Source organism: Pinus tabuliformis, chromosome 1_1 (assembly GCF_031772625.1).
Source record: "Pinus tabuliformis cultivar Carrire ecotype Pingquan chromosome 1_1, CPIR1, whole genome shotgun sequence".
NCBI lineage: Eukaryota > Viridiplantae > Streptophyta > Pinopsida > Pinales > Pinaceae > Pinus > Pinus tabuliformis.
In genome coordinates this window covers 725,699,995-725,713,711 of record NC_142297.1, presented here as the reverse complement: position 1 = coordinate 725,713,711, position 13,717 = coordinate 725,699,995, and the positions used below count along the sequence as shown (strand labels likewise).

Below are 13,717 nucleotides of genomic sequence, written 5' to 3'. Positions count from 1 at the left end.
TCACAGCTTTAGAATCCATTACCCAACACAGGCAAGATGAAATTTGCAGGTCGTTCTGCATTGTTCAGGAATTTTTTCTGTGACCCACCTTTGACAACAAGATTTAGAGTTTCCTGGGGTAAATCTGAGAGTAATACTGGGGTGGAATACATTGCCAAGAACATTATGGAAACCATGTTGCATGAAGAATTCAATGGGTTAAATCCAATTATAGGTAACAAGAGTGCTAATAATGTGCCCATGGGAGGCAGGGGCACCAACATGTCCATGGAAGAACCTTCGTGTCCTTCACTAGGAATACAATGCCAATATGACTTGTTCAAGGGGAGATGGGTGTATAATGACTTCTATGTTTTGTATCCACCTAGGTCGTGCTCTTATGCTAGCCTTGATTTCGACTATAGAAATAATGGTAGAATGGACTCTAATTATGAGAGATGTAGATGACAGCTTCACGATTGTGAACTTTCAAGATGATGTATTTGCTCATGGCAGTGTTGGCTTGAATTTTGTTCTCATTGAATCAATAACCCGTTGATTCATTTCAATATGTTTCTAGATTTTGTTGGGTTTCTCATATTTACATGTCATGTCTAGGTTCAATACCTCTGTGATGTTGGAAAGGTTGAGAGACAAACAACTGTTGTATGTGGGAGACTTCATAAACGACAATCAATGGGAATGCATGCTCTGCCTTACGAGGGTGGTAGTTCCATACCATGAACCCACTCACAAGTCCAATGACAACAACATGTTCATTCCATATTATTTTCAAGGTAATTCTAAAATCTCAGGTTTAACCTAAATAGCCATCAACTACAACCACACTGGTGGGTTGGTGTTATGTACAATATTTATTGCTTGGAACTTTTTTTAGTTAGATATTAATTATTGATAGTGCATAATTTGAATGTAATAGAGATTTTTAAGAACACTTTAAAAAAAATACAAATTCAATTATAAAAAATTGCAATTACAATCACTTTTTATAATTTTCAAATTTAATTATATTACATATTTGATGTTAGCATAATGTAATAAAAATAAACTTGATTAAAAATAAAATATAAAAATAATATTTTTCCTTAAAACTATAATGTTTTTTTGGTTTTTAAATTATGGAAAGCCTCAATAAATATGTCATTTAATTGAAATTAAAAGCAGCTCTTCAAATTTGATAATTATAAAGCACAACGATAACAATATAAGATCAACCGTGAATTTATAAAAACCTAATATATGAACTTTTCATCTTAGGACTCGTATTTATAGAAAACACTGAACAATTTCGTTTCAGCTTTCAATATTGAAGTTGCAAGCCATTCAATTTGTACCACTGGAAACGTTCAACATATGAACAACTTCATCTTATGATTCCATATTTGTAGAAAAGACTGAATAATTTCGTTTCAACATTCAACACTGAAGTTGAAAGCCATTCAATTTGTACCACTGCTCGCTTCATTTAAATTTTCGATACTGACGTCCAGAGTTGTGTTTCAATGCAGCTTGACTTTAAGTGCTATGCGTATCGTGCAAGCAAAGTATTTGTCCTCCAAAACCCGTGTTCGGTGGAAATTTCTCCAAAAACGACCCCATCAAGTTGTTAAAATTTGACTCTTTGCATCTCGCCACAGTCGTTTTGAAGTGTACTGCCGAAGTCAGTATTGAAAGTTGAAACGACATCGCCCTGAATCTGACTAAACTTGAGGTTGGAATTTGTGCCAGGGAAATGTCTAGAAAAGGTATCACCACGGGAGTGCAGCCAAAATATACGAAGCGAAAATTGCAGTTTGACTAGCAAAGATGGGCGTTCTCTAACGTAGAACGGTTAGACTACGGTGATTTCTCTCTCCGATGGACGGTGGCGAATTTAAACTCGACTGGCGCTCAATACTTCGAATAATTTTTCTCTCCATTTTTGACGGAGGCGAGTGCATTTAAGTGCGAGCTTCTCGATCTCAGCCTTCAAGACCACTATACATGAGCCTCTCCTAGTATCATGACATTCTCCTTCCCGCCTTCACCCATGACAAAGATGATCAGCTTCCATGGAAAGCAATTCTGGTCTTTCATGGTTATATATATTATTGTCGTCTTTTCATTTAATATGTTCATGTGCAGCAGCTTACAACCAGAGTGGTGGCCGACTCCTTACACCAACCTGACCATTCAATATACAAACGGCAGCACGTTTGTAAGCAACCTGAATGTAACGTTGAATCGTCTTCTAGTCGAGGTTGAACATACCTCCCAAGGCAGGTTTAATACCTCTGTTTACGGCCAAACTCCTAACCGAATATATGCCTTCCTCCAATGCAGGGGAGACGCAACCGTCTATGAATGCTACAATTGTTCGCGTCAAGCAAAGATCGATGCTCTACAATATTGTGGGAATTACGTCGGTTGTAGTGTTTGGGCCATGTTCTGCTTCTTACGTTATAATGGAAACTATAACTTCATTGGACATTTGGATGATACTGGATACAATAATTTCAATAACGTTAGCGCCTCCCCAGACCCTGCTGCCTATGCCGAGGCTGCTCGGCAGCTTTTGTCTAATTTGTCATCTGATATTACAGCTGGAACTGCAACGAATCGATATGCTTCCGGTTCAACTGCAGACTCCAGCCAGTTGCGCCCGATCTACGGCCTGGCTCAGTGCTGGGGAGATATACCCCTTGACGACTGCAAGACATGTCTGTCAACAAGAATTGATGAATTGTTCAAAAACAATAATGGACGACTCGGAGCTCGGGGTATGGCTAGAAGCTGCATTATTCGATATGAAGGATATATTTTCTTTAATCCTTCGCCTTCACCAATCTATGTTGCGTCTCCATCACATCCAGAAAAGTCTTCAAGCAAACTACCCATAATTTTTGGTGTTACTGGCGGCTTTCTTCTCCTGTTAATCATGTTCCTGTTTGGAATTCGAAAAAAATTGAAATCTGCCTTATCTGGAAGCCGTCAGGGAGGTATTGCAGAGGCATTCGTTTTGCTATTATTGTCTGCTTTCTGTAGCATACTGCGTAGAGTCCGTTGAATTAAATCTTTTTTTTCTTGGTCGAACTTTAATTTTTGTAGGATACTATGAGGGGGGCGACTCACGAATTAGAGAAAATAAGCAACAGACCAGCCAGGGGCATGTCTTAGCAAGGATTCCCAGCCTGTCCAGAGCTTTTACAGTGTTTGAAATGGAAACATTGATAGCTGCAACAGAAAATTTTCATGATAATAACAAGCTTGGGCAGGGACGATTTGGTGCTGTATACAAGGTAACATACTTTACGTAAACATCCATTCTGTTTTGGAAGGTTTTAAAAGATCTTGCAATATGGTCGCCGGTACCAGAGTAAGTATAGATGGATAATTTATAGTACTTCTTCACAAAATCTCCATAACCATTTTCTCTCAATCTCTCAGGGAACTACTCCAGAGGGTAAAGAGATAGCAGTGAAAAAGCTGAGGCAAGGCAAGAAGGAATTTCTGAATGAAGTTAAGTTGTTGGCAAAAGTTCAACATCGAAATCTGGTGAAATTACTTGGCTGTTGCGAAGCGGGATCAGAAAGGTTGCTAGTTTATGAGTACTTACCCAATACCAGCCTTGATAAAATTCTATTCGGTAAGTCTCCTTCATTTAAGGTTGCTGGTTTATGAGTACTTACCCAAATTCTATTCGGTAAGTCTCCTTCATTTAAGGTTGCTGGTTTATGAGTACTTACCCAATAACAGCCTTAAAATTCTATTCGGTAAGTCTCCTTCATTTTTTTGAAGGAAAAGTGAGACATTAATGTCCGTAATGGAAATAATTCCCTGAAATGCTTATACATACTTTAAGTCGGTTGTGATCATTTATTTTCCTGCATGGTCGATACAGTTCCAGAGAGACGCAGGCAACTGGATTGGCAGAAGCGTTGTAGCATCATACTTGGTATAACTCGAGGGCTTCTCTACTTGCACGAGGATTCTCATCTCCGGATTATCCATCAGTATATTAAAGCCAGCAACATTTTGTTGGACAAAGACTTGAATCCCAAGATAGCAGATTTCGGATTGGCAAGACTCTTCGAGGAAGATGAAACTTCTGAGGAAGATGAAACTTCTGTGGGCACAGGAACTCGGTGAAACTTCGAACCATGCATCACTCGGCTACATTAACTACTTTTCAGTATTATACTGTTTTGTTTCAGAAAGGCTGTCTAACCATTTTAAGATTTAGTATTTTAGGATTATAATTTTGGTTTCAGAAAGGCTGTTTAACTTTTTGAGTTTTTGTTGGAGTTTGGTGATCTTCCTGATATTTTATTTATTTATTACATTTTTGGTTTATTTATTACATTTTTGGTTAAATTGTCTGTTTTGATGTTGGGATGGATTTTGTCTTTTTCAAACTATACAACTTAAACCTGTAAATGCCATAAATTTCTGCTTCATTTAGGCAAAATTTGTCAAAAATATATGTGAAAAGGTTTGTAAAAGGTGCTGAAGGATTAGATTCAGCACCTTAAATAACATTTAGAACACTCGAATTACACAGACTACCTAAGTCAAAATTTCAATTGCCACAAATTCATGTTAAATTTTGAACAAAACTACCTAAAATAGGATATTCTCAACCAAGGGAAAAAAAACCGTAGTGGAATTAAAATACAGGCATACTTACTAAACGATTTATGTTAATGGCACTGCACTACTCATCTATACACTTTTTCTTTTAAAGATTGGAAGAGGTATTTATAAAGTGAAATTGTTATTTGCAGAGGGTATATGGCACCAGAGTATGTCCTTCACGGGCAACTGTCTGCTAAAGCTGATGTATATAGTTTTGGGATTCTTCTTCTAGAACTTATAAGTGGAAAAAGAAACATGGATTTTAATTTACCACCTGAAATGCAGATTCTTTTACAATGGGTAAGATAACGTTTCCATTATATTTCCAATTGACAACATCCACGTTATCAGGACCATGTTCTTTAGTTGCTCCATAGATTGTTTAGCGAAGTCATATGACATTGAAGATTATTGATCTGATCCTGATCTGTTTTGACATGATTATAGCATATACATAATCCGCATCTATTACTTCTGCAATTCATCATAAACTAGTGATCGATCTTAATGACCACTTGTATATTTTCTCAATTTCCCGATGTGATGTGATTATGCAGACATGGGGATTATATACACGAGGAAACATTGAGGCCATTGTTGATCCAGTAATAAATGAAACCTGCGGCGATCAGACTGAAGTCTTGAGATGCGTCCAAGTTGCATTGCTATGTACACAAGACGCATTACTTCGTCCATCAATCTCTACAGTGAACTTCATGCTTTCAACGGGCACTATAATGTTACCAGATCCCACAAAACCTTTTTTAGTGAGTTCTGCCTCCAACACTCCCGGCTCCTCACGTCATGGATCGTCACATACATCTGTTGAAAATATAATTTCAACTGCGATCGCCGATATCGCATCGGCAAAATGAAGTGAAGGAATTATAAAGGAGCTTTTGTGTTTCCGATAACGGCACATCGCTATCGGCAATGTCATAGAGTCGGGGTCTTTGACATGAGAAAAGTTGCGATGCGATGCAAATAAAGTCAATGGTTAAAGTACAGGTCAGCAGCAAATAAATTTGACGTGAAGTAAAAGTTCCTTTACCGCCAGTAAATGTCAGTAAAACAGTAAATGCAATTTATTGTGGGTTGGTAAGTTTTGGTGAAGTTTTTAATTTTATTTCAGCGGGAGTATGGGCAAATTTAAAGAATGGTATGGGCAAGTCATCGCCCTATCTTTAATTTTTTTTGGTATATGTTTCTAGTGAGTGCTCATTTTTGTAGATGAGTGAATTGCACATGAAATTAAAATGTGAATGATAACACACAGCAGTGTGTAAAAAGATAGAACCAGGTGATGTAATTTTGTGTAGGGAAAAACCATGTGTGGTTTTGCACAGCAGTGCATAAAGGAAATGGTGGAGCATTGTAAAACGAAGGTGCAATAAAAGCGAAAAACCATGTGTGGTTTTGCACAGTAGTGCATGAAGAAAAGAAACGAAGTGGAGCGCATGTGTTTTGAGTAAGTTTTTTTTTATAGGTTGGATTTACATTGAAATGCAAATAAAAAGAGCGCTCAGGTATTTTTGAGATTGTGAATGTAATGTAAAGATTACTGTATGTGTAAAATATTTTTACAGCAGTATGTGTAAAAATAGTTTTACACCAGCAAATGTAAAAATGGGTTTTACTGCAGTAAACCCAGCACAGCAATTTCTCAGGTGAAAACAGAGTTTTGATGGGTAAAAGTAATTTTGGTGAATCCCTCTCAGCAAAGAGGATGAATGTTGTTTCAGGCTTCATATTTTAATCAATAGAAATATTTTTATGGCTGTGTATTGGTTTGTTCTGAGATAATTTTTTTTTAAAAGCTTCTCTGTGCATAAAGATCCTGAGGCAGAGAAACAGAGCACTCCTCTGTTGTGTTTTATTGTTTTGGTTTTGGTATTTTCCCATTGAAAAATACCCAACAGTGGTATCAGAGCTAGTCCAGGCTCTTTGAAGACTCAAAGAAGCTAAAGGAAGGTGTGGTTGTAGCAGAGAAAGCTTCTCCAGCAGTGTGAAGTTTCAGCCAAAGGGATTCAGGTATTTCCCAAGTTTCTGAGTTATTAAAAAAAAACACAGTCAAGTATTTGAAGCCCAGATAAGAATGGCAAGGTCAAAGAAGAAAGCCTCCAAGCCTGTTAAAAATGTGTCTCCCCCCTCTACTAAACTTGAAGGCAATCCATTAGAATACATTCTATTTGAAACCCCAAAGTTTGATGGAAACTTTGATGTATGGGAAATAAAGATGAGGGCTTTCCTAATGTTTGAAGGGATTGAAGTTTGGGAGTCAGTGATTGATGACAGCAAGATGGATAAAGAATCCATGGAGTATGATGCACAGGCAACAAAGACTATCTTAGATGGACTCCCTGATTCTGTGAAGAGGAATCTAGGAAAATATACATCAGCAAAGGATATATGGGACAGACTGCATGACCTTCATGCAAAGGGAGCACTGACCATGCCAATGAGTCAAGAAGCACCCATCATAGAAGCTGAGAATGAAAAGCTTGACCTCATCAAGCTTCAAGTAAAGGAAAGGGATGAAGAGCTAGCCAAGCTCAAGAAGGAGCTTGACCAATGCAAGAAGAAACATCATGAAGAAGTCATATCTATGACAAATCAGTTGAACAGAGCAAAGAAGCAGGAAGATGTCTTGACAAGTCAACTTGAACAAAGGCACAAGAGAGTGAACAAGCTTGTAGAAGAGATTGGACAGTACAAGGTAGAGGTCTCCTCCCTTAAGTCCGAACTACAAGAAGCCAGGAAGCAGATACAAGAAGCTGAAAAGAAAATGGAGAGCAGCCAAGCAAAAGATGAAGAAATCTCCAAGATGAAGTCAGATATTATCTCCTTCAAAATAGTAGCAGCTGAAGCTACTCGTAGCAAGGAAGAAACTGAGGGACAACTAGCAAAGAGAAATGATGTATGTGAAAAGTTAGAAGAAGAGATTGTCCTCCTCAGGAAGAAGGTTGAAGGAATGAACAAAATGATGAAGAGCTCTCAAGCTTTAGATGACATGCTCAACTATCACAGATCTCCATTTGACAAATCAGGACTTGGATATGTAGGTGAACCCTCAAACAAGGATGAGGATGCTTTAAGCAAAGGAGATGTGAAGAAGCCAGAAAGAGATGGTGATGCTCCTAGTTCCAGCAAAGGCAAGGAGAAAAATGAAGGCTGCAATAAAAGAGATCCTGCTCCAAGAAGAAAACCAGCTCCAAGAAGAAATGTAGCTGATGTCAAAAAGGCAAGAGGTAATGGTGATCATCAAAGGATCTCAAGGCAGCAAGGCTTCAGAAGTACATCAAGGAAACCTCCATCTCCCAGGTACCAAAGTCCATTTTATGGTTATTGTTATGCTTGCTCAAACTTTGGTCATATGGCAAAAGACTGTAAAGCATTTCATAAAGATAAATGTTGTGGTCTCCGAAAATCTCCGAGAAACAATTTTAGAAGAAATCATGAAATGTTATTCATGAACAATGTTGAATGTTTCAAGTGTCATAACATTGGGCATATGGCACGTGACTATAACTTGACATGGGATCTTACACAAGCTAGACCCATGCAAAAAAAGAAAGTTACACAAGTATGGAGAAGAAAAGAAATACAGTGTGAAAGCCCCTTAAGGAACGCAGCTGATCTAAATTTGTTTTGAGAAGAGTCTGCCAAAAGAAGACAAGCATACATTAAAGGGGAGCTTGTAATTTTTGTTGCTGGACTGTATTAACAGTCATTTGTTGATGGAGGATGTATTGCAGCGCAGCAGTTGCAAATGAAATCTTTGTTAATCCCTCTGAAAGGTAATATGCAGCAGCGATGAAATCAACAATGTTTTTGGTTTGTTTTTATGCAATATGCACAGAAATGCATAAAGAAGAAAAATGGCAGCGCTGAAATGTAAAGAGCAGCAGCGAGATAATAGAAAAATGCAAAGCATGGAGACCCTCACAGCAGTGGGAAGATAGAACACAAAACAACAGTTTGAAATTTTTTTTGTGGTGCACATGCATTGAAATGCATAGCAATGGAAGGTAGTTTCCTTCTATGTAATGTGATAGAACATACTCACAGCAGAATGAGTGTAATGCACAGCAGATGAAATGTTTTGTAGTGGGGATGAAAATGCAAAGCAGTGAGAAGAAAATGAGAAGGCAAAACGCAGCAGAGCGTAAATGCCCAGTGGCTGAGAATGCAATGAAATTTCTCACACAGCAGTAAAAAATGTAATGTTTTTCTTCATATGCAATGCAGCATGCAAAGAAATGGCTAAAGAAAAACAGGGACAGCAGACTTTTACTGCACACTGGATGTATAAGAATGTGTGTGGCAAAAAAAAATGAAAGGGTGTAAAAGGAAAAGGCAGCAGCCCGTGTTATTTTCTGTTGTGTGGAGAATGCAGCGCAAAACAGCGTGAGGATGATTTCTCTCTATGTGCAAGTAATGGAGAGTAAAGAGTTAGTGTATGAGCACACAACAATATGATGAAACAAAAGGCAGCCACAGTGCAAATTGCAGAGGCAACGCAACAGCAAATAAAAACCCAGGGATGACAGTCCATGGTTATGGGTATGGACAGCAGTGAATATGAAAAAATGCAGCAGCAGGAAGTTATGGACAGCAGCATGACGGCAAGAAGGAGAAGCACACAGCAATGCAAATAAAAAAAATGCAGCAGCAAGAAGTTTTGAACAACAGCACATGCAAAAGAAATTTTCCTTACAGCAGTAAAGGTAAATGTAATGAATTGAATTGAAATGCAATATATGCAACAGCAGTGAGTGTAAGAAATGTTTACACACAGCAGTGTAAATTTGTAAATTGGGACAGCGTAATTGTTCCAAGAAAGACAGAGTATTTTGTCTTTGAAAAGTGCAGAAGCAGTGCAAGTGTAGACACAGCAGTGTGAGGTAGACACAGTAAAGAAGATGGCACAACAGTGCAGCAGAGAATATGCAGCAGCATAAAAGAACATCGTAATGAGTTTGCACACACAGCAGTGCAATGGTTGTTTGTTTTGGAACTGCATTTGAAGCAGTCATTTGGTGAAACCCTCTATTGAAGAGGAAGGTGCTTTTAAGCACATTGTCATTAGTGAATCCCTCTGTAATGAGGAAGGTGCTCTTAAGCACAGTTACATTGGTGAATCCCTCTGTTCAGAGGAAGATGCTCTCTAGCATAGTTTGGTAGATCCCTCTGTCATGAGGAAGGTGCTCTTAAGCACAGTCACATGGTGAATCCCTCTGTCATGAGGAAGGTGCTCTTAAGCACAGTTTCAGGTGAATCCCTCTATTAAGAGGAAGACAACTTTGTTTGTTTATGAACTGCAGCAGAAGCAGTTGGTGAATCCCTCTATGCGAGGAAGATTGGTGAACCCCTCTATGTGAGGAAGATATTCTTGTAACAGCAGTTAGTGAATCCCTCCATGTGAAGAAGTGTTTGGGTATGATTGAATGCCCGACAGTTGAAATTAAAGGGGAGTGTTGAAAATATAATTTCAACTGCGATCGCCGATATCGCATCGGCAAAATGAAGTGAAGGAATTATAAAGGAGCTTTTGTGTTTCCGATAAGCGATCGCCGATATCGCATCGGCACATCGCTATCGGCAATGTCATAGAGTCGGGGTCTTTGACATGAGAAAAGTTGCGATGCGATGCAAATAAAGTCAATGGTTAAAGTACAGGTCAGCAGCAAATAAATTTGACGTGAAGTAAAAGTTCCTTTACCGCCAGTAAATGTCAGTAAAACAGTAAATGCAATTTACTGTGGGTTGGTAAGTTTTGGTGAAGTTTTTAATTTTATTTCAGCGGGAGTATGGGCAAATTTAAAGAATGGTATGGGCAAGTCATCGCCCTATCTTTAATTTTTTTTGGTATATGTTTCTAGTGAGTGCTCATTTTTGTAAATGAGTGAATTGCACATGAAATTAAAATGTGAATGATAACACACAGCAGTGTGTAAAAAGATAGAACCAGGTGATGTAATTTTGTGTAGGGAAAAACCATGTGTGGTTTTGCACAGCAGTGCATAAAGGAAATGGTGGAGCATTGTAAAACGAAGGTGCAGTAAAAGCGAAAAACCATGTGTGGTTTTGCACAGTAGTGCATGAAGAAAAGAAACGAAGTGGAGCGCATGTGTTTTGAGTAAGTTTTTTTTTATAGGTTGGATTTGCATTGAAATGCAAATAAAAAGAGCGCTCAGGTATTTTTGAGATTGTGAATGTAATGTAAAGATTACTGTATGTGTAAAATATTTTTACAGCAGTATGTGTAAAAATAGTTTTACACCAGCAAATGTAAAAATGGGTTTTACTGCAGTAAACCCAGCACAGCAATTTCTCAGGTGAAAACAGAGTTTTGATGGGTAAAAGTAATTTTGGTGAATCCCTCTCAGCAAAGAGGATGAATGTTGTTTCAGGCTTTATATTTTAATCAATAGAAATATTTTTATGGCTGTGTATTGGTTTGTTCTGAGATAATTTTTTTCTAAAAGCTTCTCTGTGCATAAAGATCCTGAGGCAGAGAAACAGAGCACTCCTCTGTTGTGTTTTATTGTTTTGGTTTTGGTATTTTCCCATTGAAAAATACCCAACAACATCTGCAGCCACTGCATCATCTTCATCTTCATCGTTTAAATAAAGATCGATGCTCTACAATATTGTTCGCGTCAAGCAAAGATCGATGCTCTACAATATTGTGGGAATTTCGTTGGTTGTAGTGTTTGGGCCATGTTCTGCTTCTTACGTTATAATGGAAACTATAACTTCATTGGACATATGGACGATACTGGATACAATAATTTCAATAACGTTATCGCTTCCCCAGACCCCATTGCCTATGCCGACGCTGCTCGGCAGCTCTTGTTTAATTTGTCATCCGATATTACAGCTGGAACAACAACGAATCGATATGCTTAAGGTTCAACTGCAGGCTCCAGCCAGTTGCGCCCGATCTACGGTCTGGCTCAGTGCTGGCAAGACATGTCTGTCAACAAGAATGGATGAATTGTTCAAAAATAATAATGGAAGACTCGGAGCTCGGGGTATGGCTTCTTTACTTGCACGAGGATTCTCATGTCCGGATTATCCATCGGGGTATTAAAGCAAGCAACGTTTTGTTGGACAAACCTCGAACCATGCATCATCCGTTACATTAATTACTTTTTAGGATGATAATTTTGGTTTAAGAAAGGCCTTTTAACTATTTTCGGTATTTTAAGATTGTGAAACTTAGAACCATGCATCACTCGGTTACATTAATTACTTTTTAGGATGATAATTTTGGTGAAGAAAGGCTTTCTAACTATTTTCGGTATTCTTGGATTCTTTTAAATTTTAGTTGGAGTTTGGTGATCTAATTTTCCGTAATATTAACTTTTTAGTATTTGGTATTTTTGGATTCTTTTAAATTTTAGTTGGAGTTTGGTGATCTAATTTTGATGTATTTGGTATTTTTATAAAATAAAAAATTGTTAAAAAAATATATTCAAAAAAGAATTTTGGGTAAAAGAATTAGATTCAACACCTTAATTGTTGGAAAGCTAGAGGAGACAAAACACAAATTTCATACACAAAAAACACAGCGGCAGCTCTTTTATTGATCACACAAAACATGATTCTTACCCAACTAGCTACTTGTCTTGACATGCAACCACACACTAAAAGTTGTCTATCACTTAACTTGACTCAACTCAACACTCAAATATTGAGTGCACTCATCCATTACTTGACTTGAATCAACGCTCAGTTAGCTGACTCTCTAATTTTAGCTAACTCCACATGCGGGAGTAATTACGATTTCTAACACTCCCCCTTAACTATGTCTGTTTGACTCAACATGACTTAACTATCACATAAACATGCATGTTGGTCTATGTCTCAACTAGGCTTGCAATGACTCAAGAATTTTACAATTTTGCATTTTCTTTTTCTTTGCTTCGAGGTTCTATATCCTCGAAATTGCTTCATTCTCTGTTGAACTTTCTTGCTGTAGGCTTTATTCATTTGCTGCTATTGCAATTTTTCTTTGACTTGTTCTAAAAAACAATTGGATCATGTCTTCTACACCTTCCTCTTCAAATATTCGTTCAACTATGGACTGTTGCCATAATATTGCATCTACAAAAATGGTTTCAATGCATTCATCTTTGTCTTTCATATCATTCTTTTCACTTTCATCATCAAGTACTGTTGTTTCTTTCCTGTAATCTGCACACTCAAGATCAATATTCACCATTTCATTCAATTCTTTTATTCCAGCTGCTTCTTTAAAACTCGCATCAATTTGTTCTATTGGTTTCTGAATCCATTATTCAATGACGTTCAAATCTGCATCAAATTTATTAACATCCTTGATTTCAACTTGTGCTCCCATGTTATTTTGAACACTTGCATATTCAAAAACAATGTTAAAAGCATCTCTAAAATGATTCTCTTCAGTGAGAGCTTCCTTCTCTACATCTGCCTTCTTTTCAACTGCATGGAGGTTGTCTTCCACTGTTACAATGTCAGTGGATATTCTCATAAAAAACTCTTCAATCACTTTATCCTGTTCTTGATCATCAACAGTTGTTAGATGACATACTACTTCATGAAAAGTTCCAATTACTTCATATATTGCTGCTATAGTGGTAGCTTCGACCTTCAATGTTTCATCAAACATTGCACCTACCATATTGCCACAATCAATTTTTGTTTTGAAAAAGAAACCACACATAACATCAACATAATGTTCATTCACACTACGGTGGGATATCCGAGCATGCATGTGCTCATTGTCAATTTTATTGACAATTTCAACTTCACCAAATCCATCAACTCTTGTTGGATTCACCAATTCACATATCACTTTGCAGTCATCATCCACATGTGTTTCATCACAGTAGGATTCATCATCATCTATATCATCCACATTACAGTGGATTCCTTGAGCATTTATTTTCTCTTGCTTTGTTTCACACATAGAGGCTCCTGCTTCTCTCTCTGCAATCTTTGTTGCATCTTCTTCAACCATATGCATGCTTGCATAATGGGTTTCAGTTTTATGGTTTTGACAACCATCATCCACTTTTAAGTGGGATTCTCCAAGCTCTATTTTCCTCTCAAAGTC

General features: G+C 37.6%; 1 protein-coding gene across 1 annotated transcript in view; it reads left to right on the top strand.

The window, feature by feature from the left end:
• The window catches only part of LOC149215968 (uncharacterized), a 54,061-nt gene that overhangs the window by 25,572 nt on the left and 14,772 nt on the right, over positions 1–13,717 (top strand). Inside the window, exons 9-14 of the mRNA XM_089389782.1 lie at positions 2,128–2,978; positions 3,088–3,278; positions 3,427–3,625; positions 3,881–4,124; positions 4,764–4,914; positions 5,172–5,283. Of these exons, the coding sequence (XP_089245908.1) occupies positions 2,128–2,978; positions 3,088–3,278; positions 3,427–3,625; positions 3,881–4,124; positions 4,764–4,914; positions 5,172–5,283 (1,748 nt within the window). The remainder of the gene's footprint in view (positions 1–2,127; positions 2,979–3,087; positions 3,279–3,426; positions 3,626–3,880; positions 4,125–4,763; positions 4,915–5,171; positions 5,284–13,717) is intronic.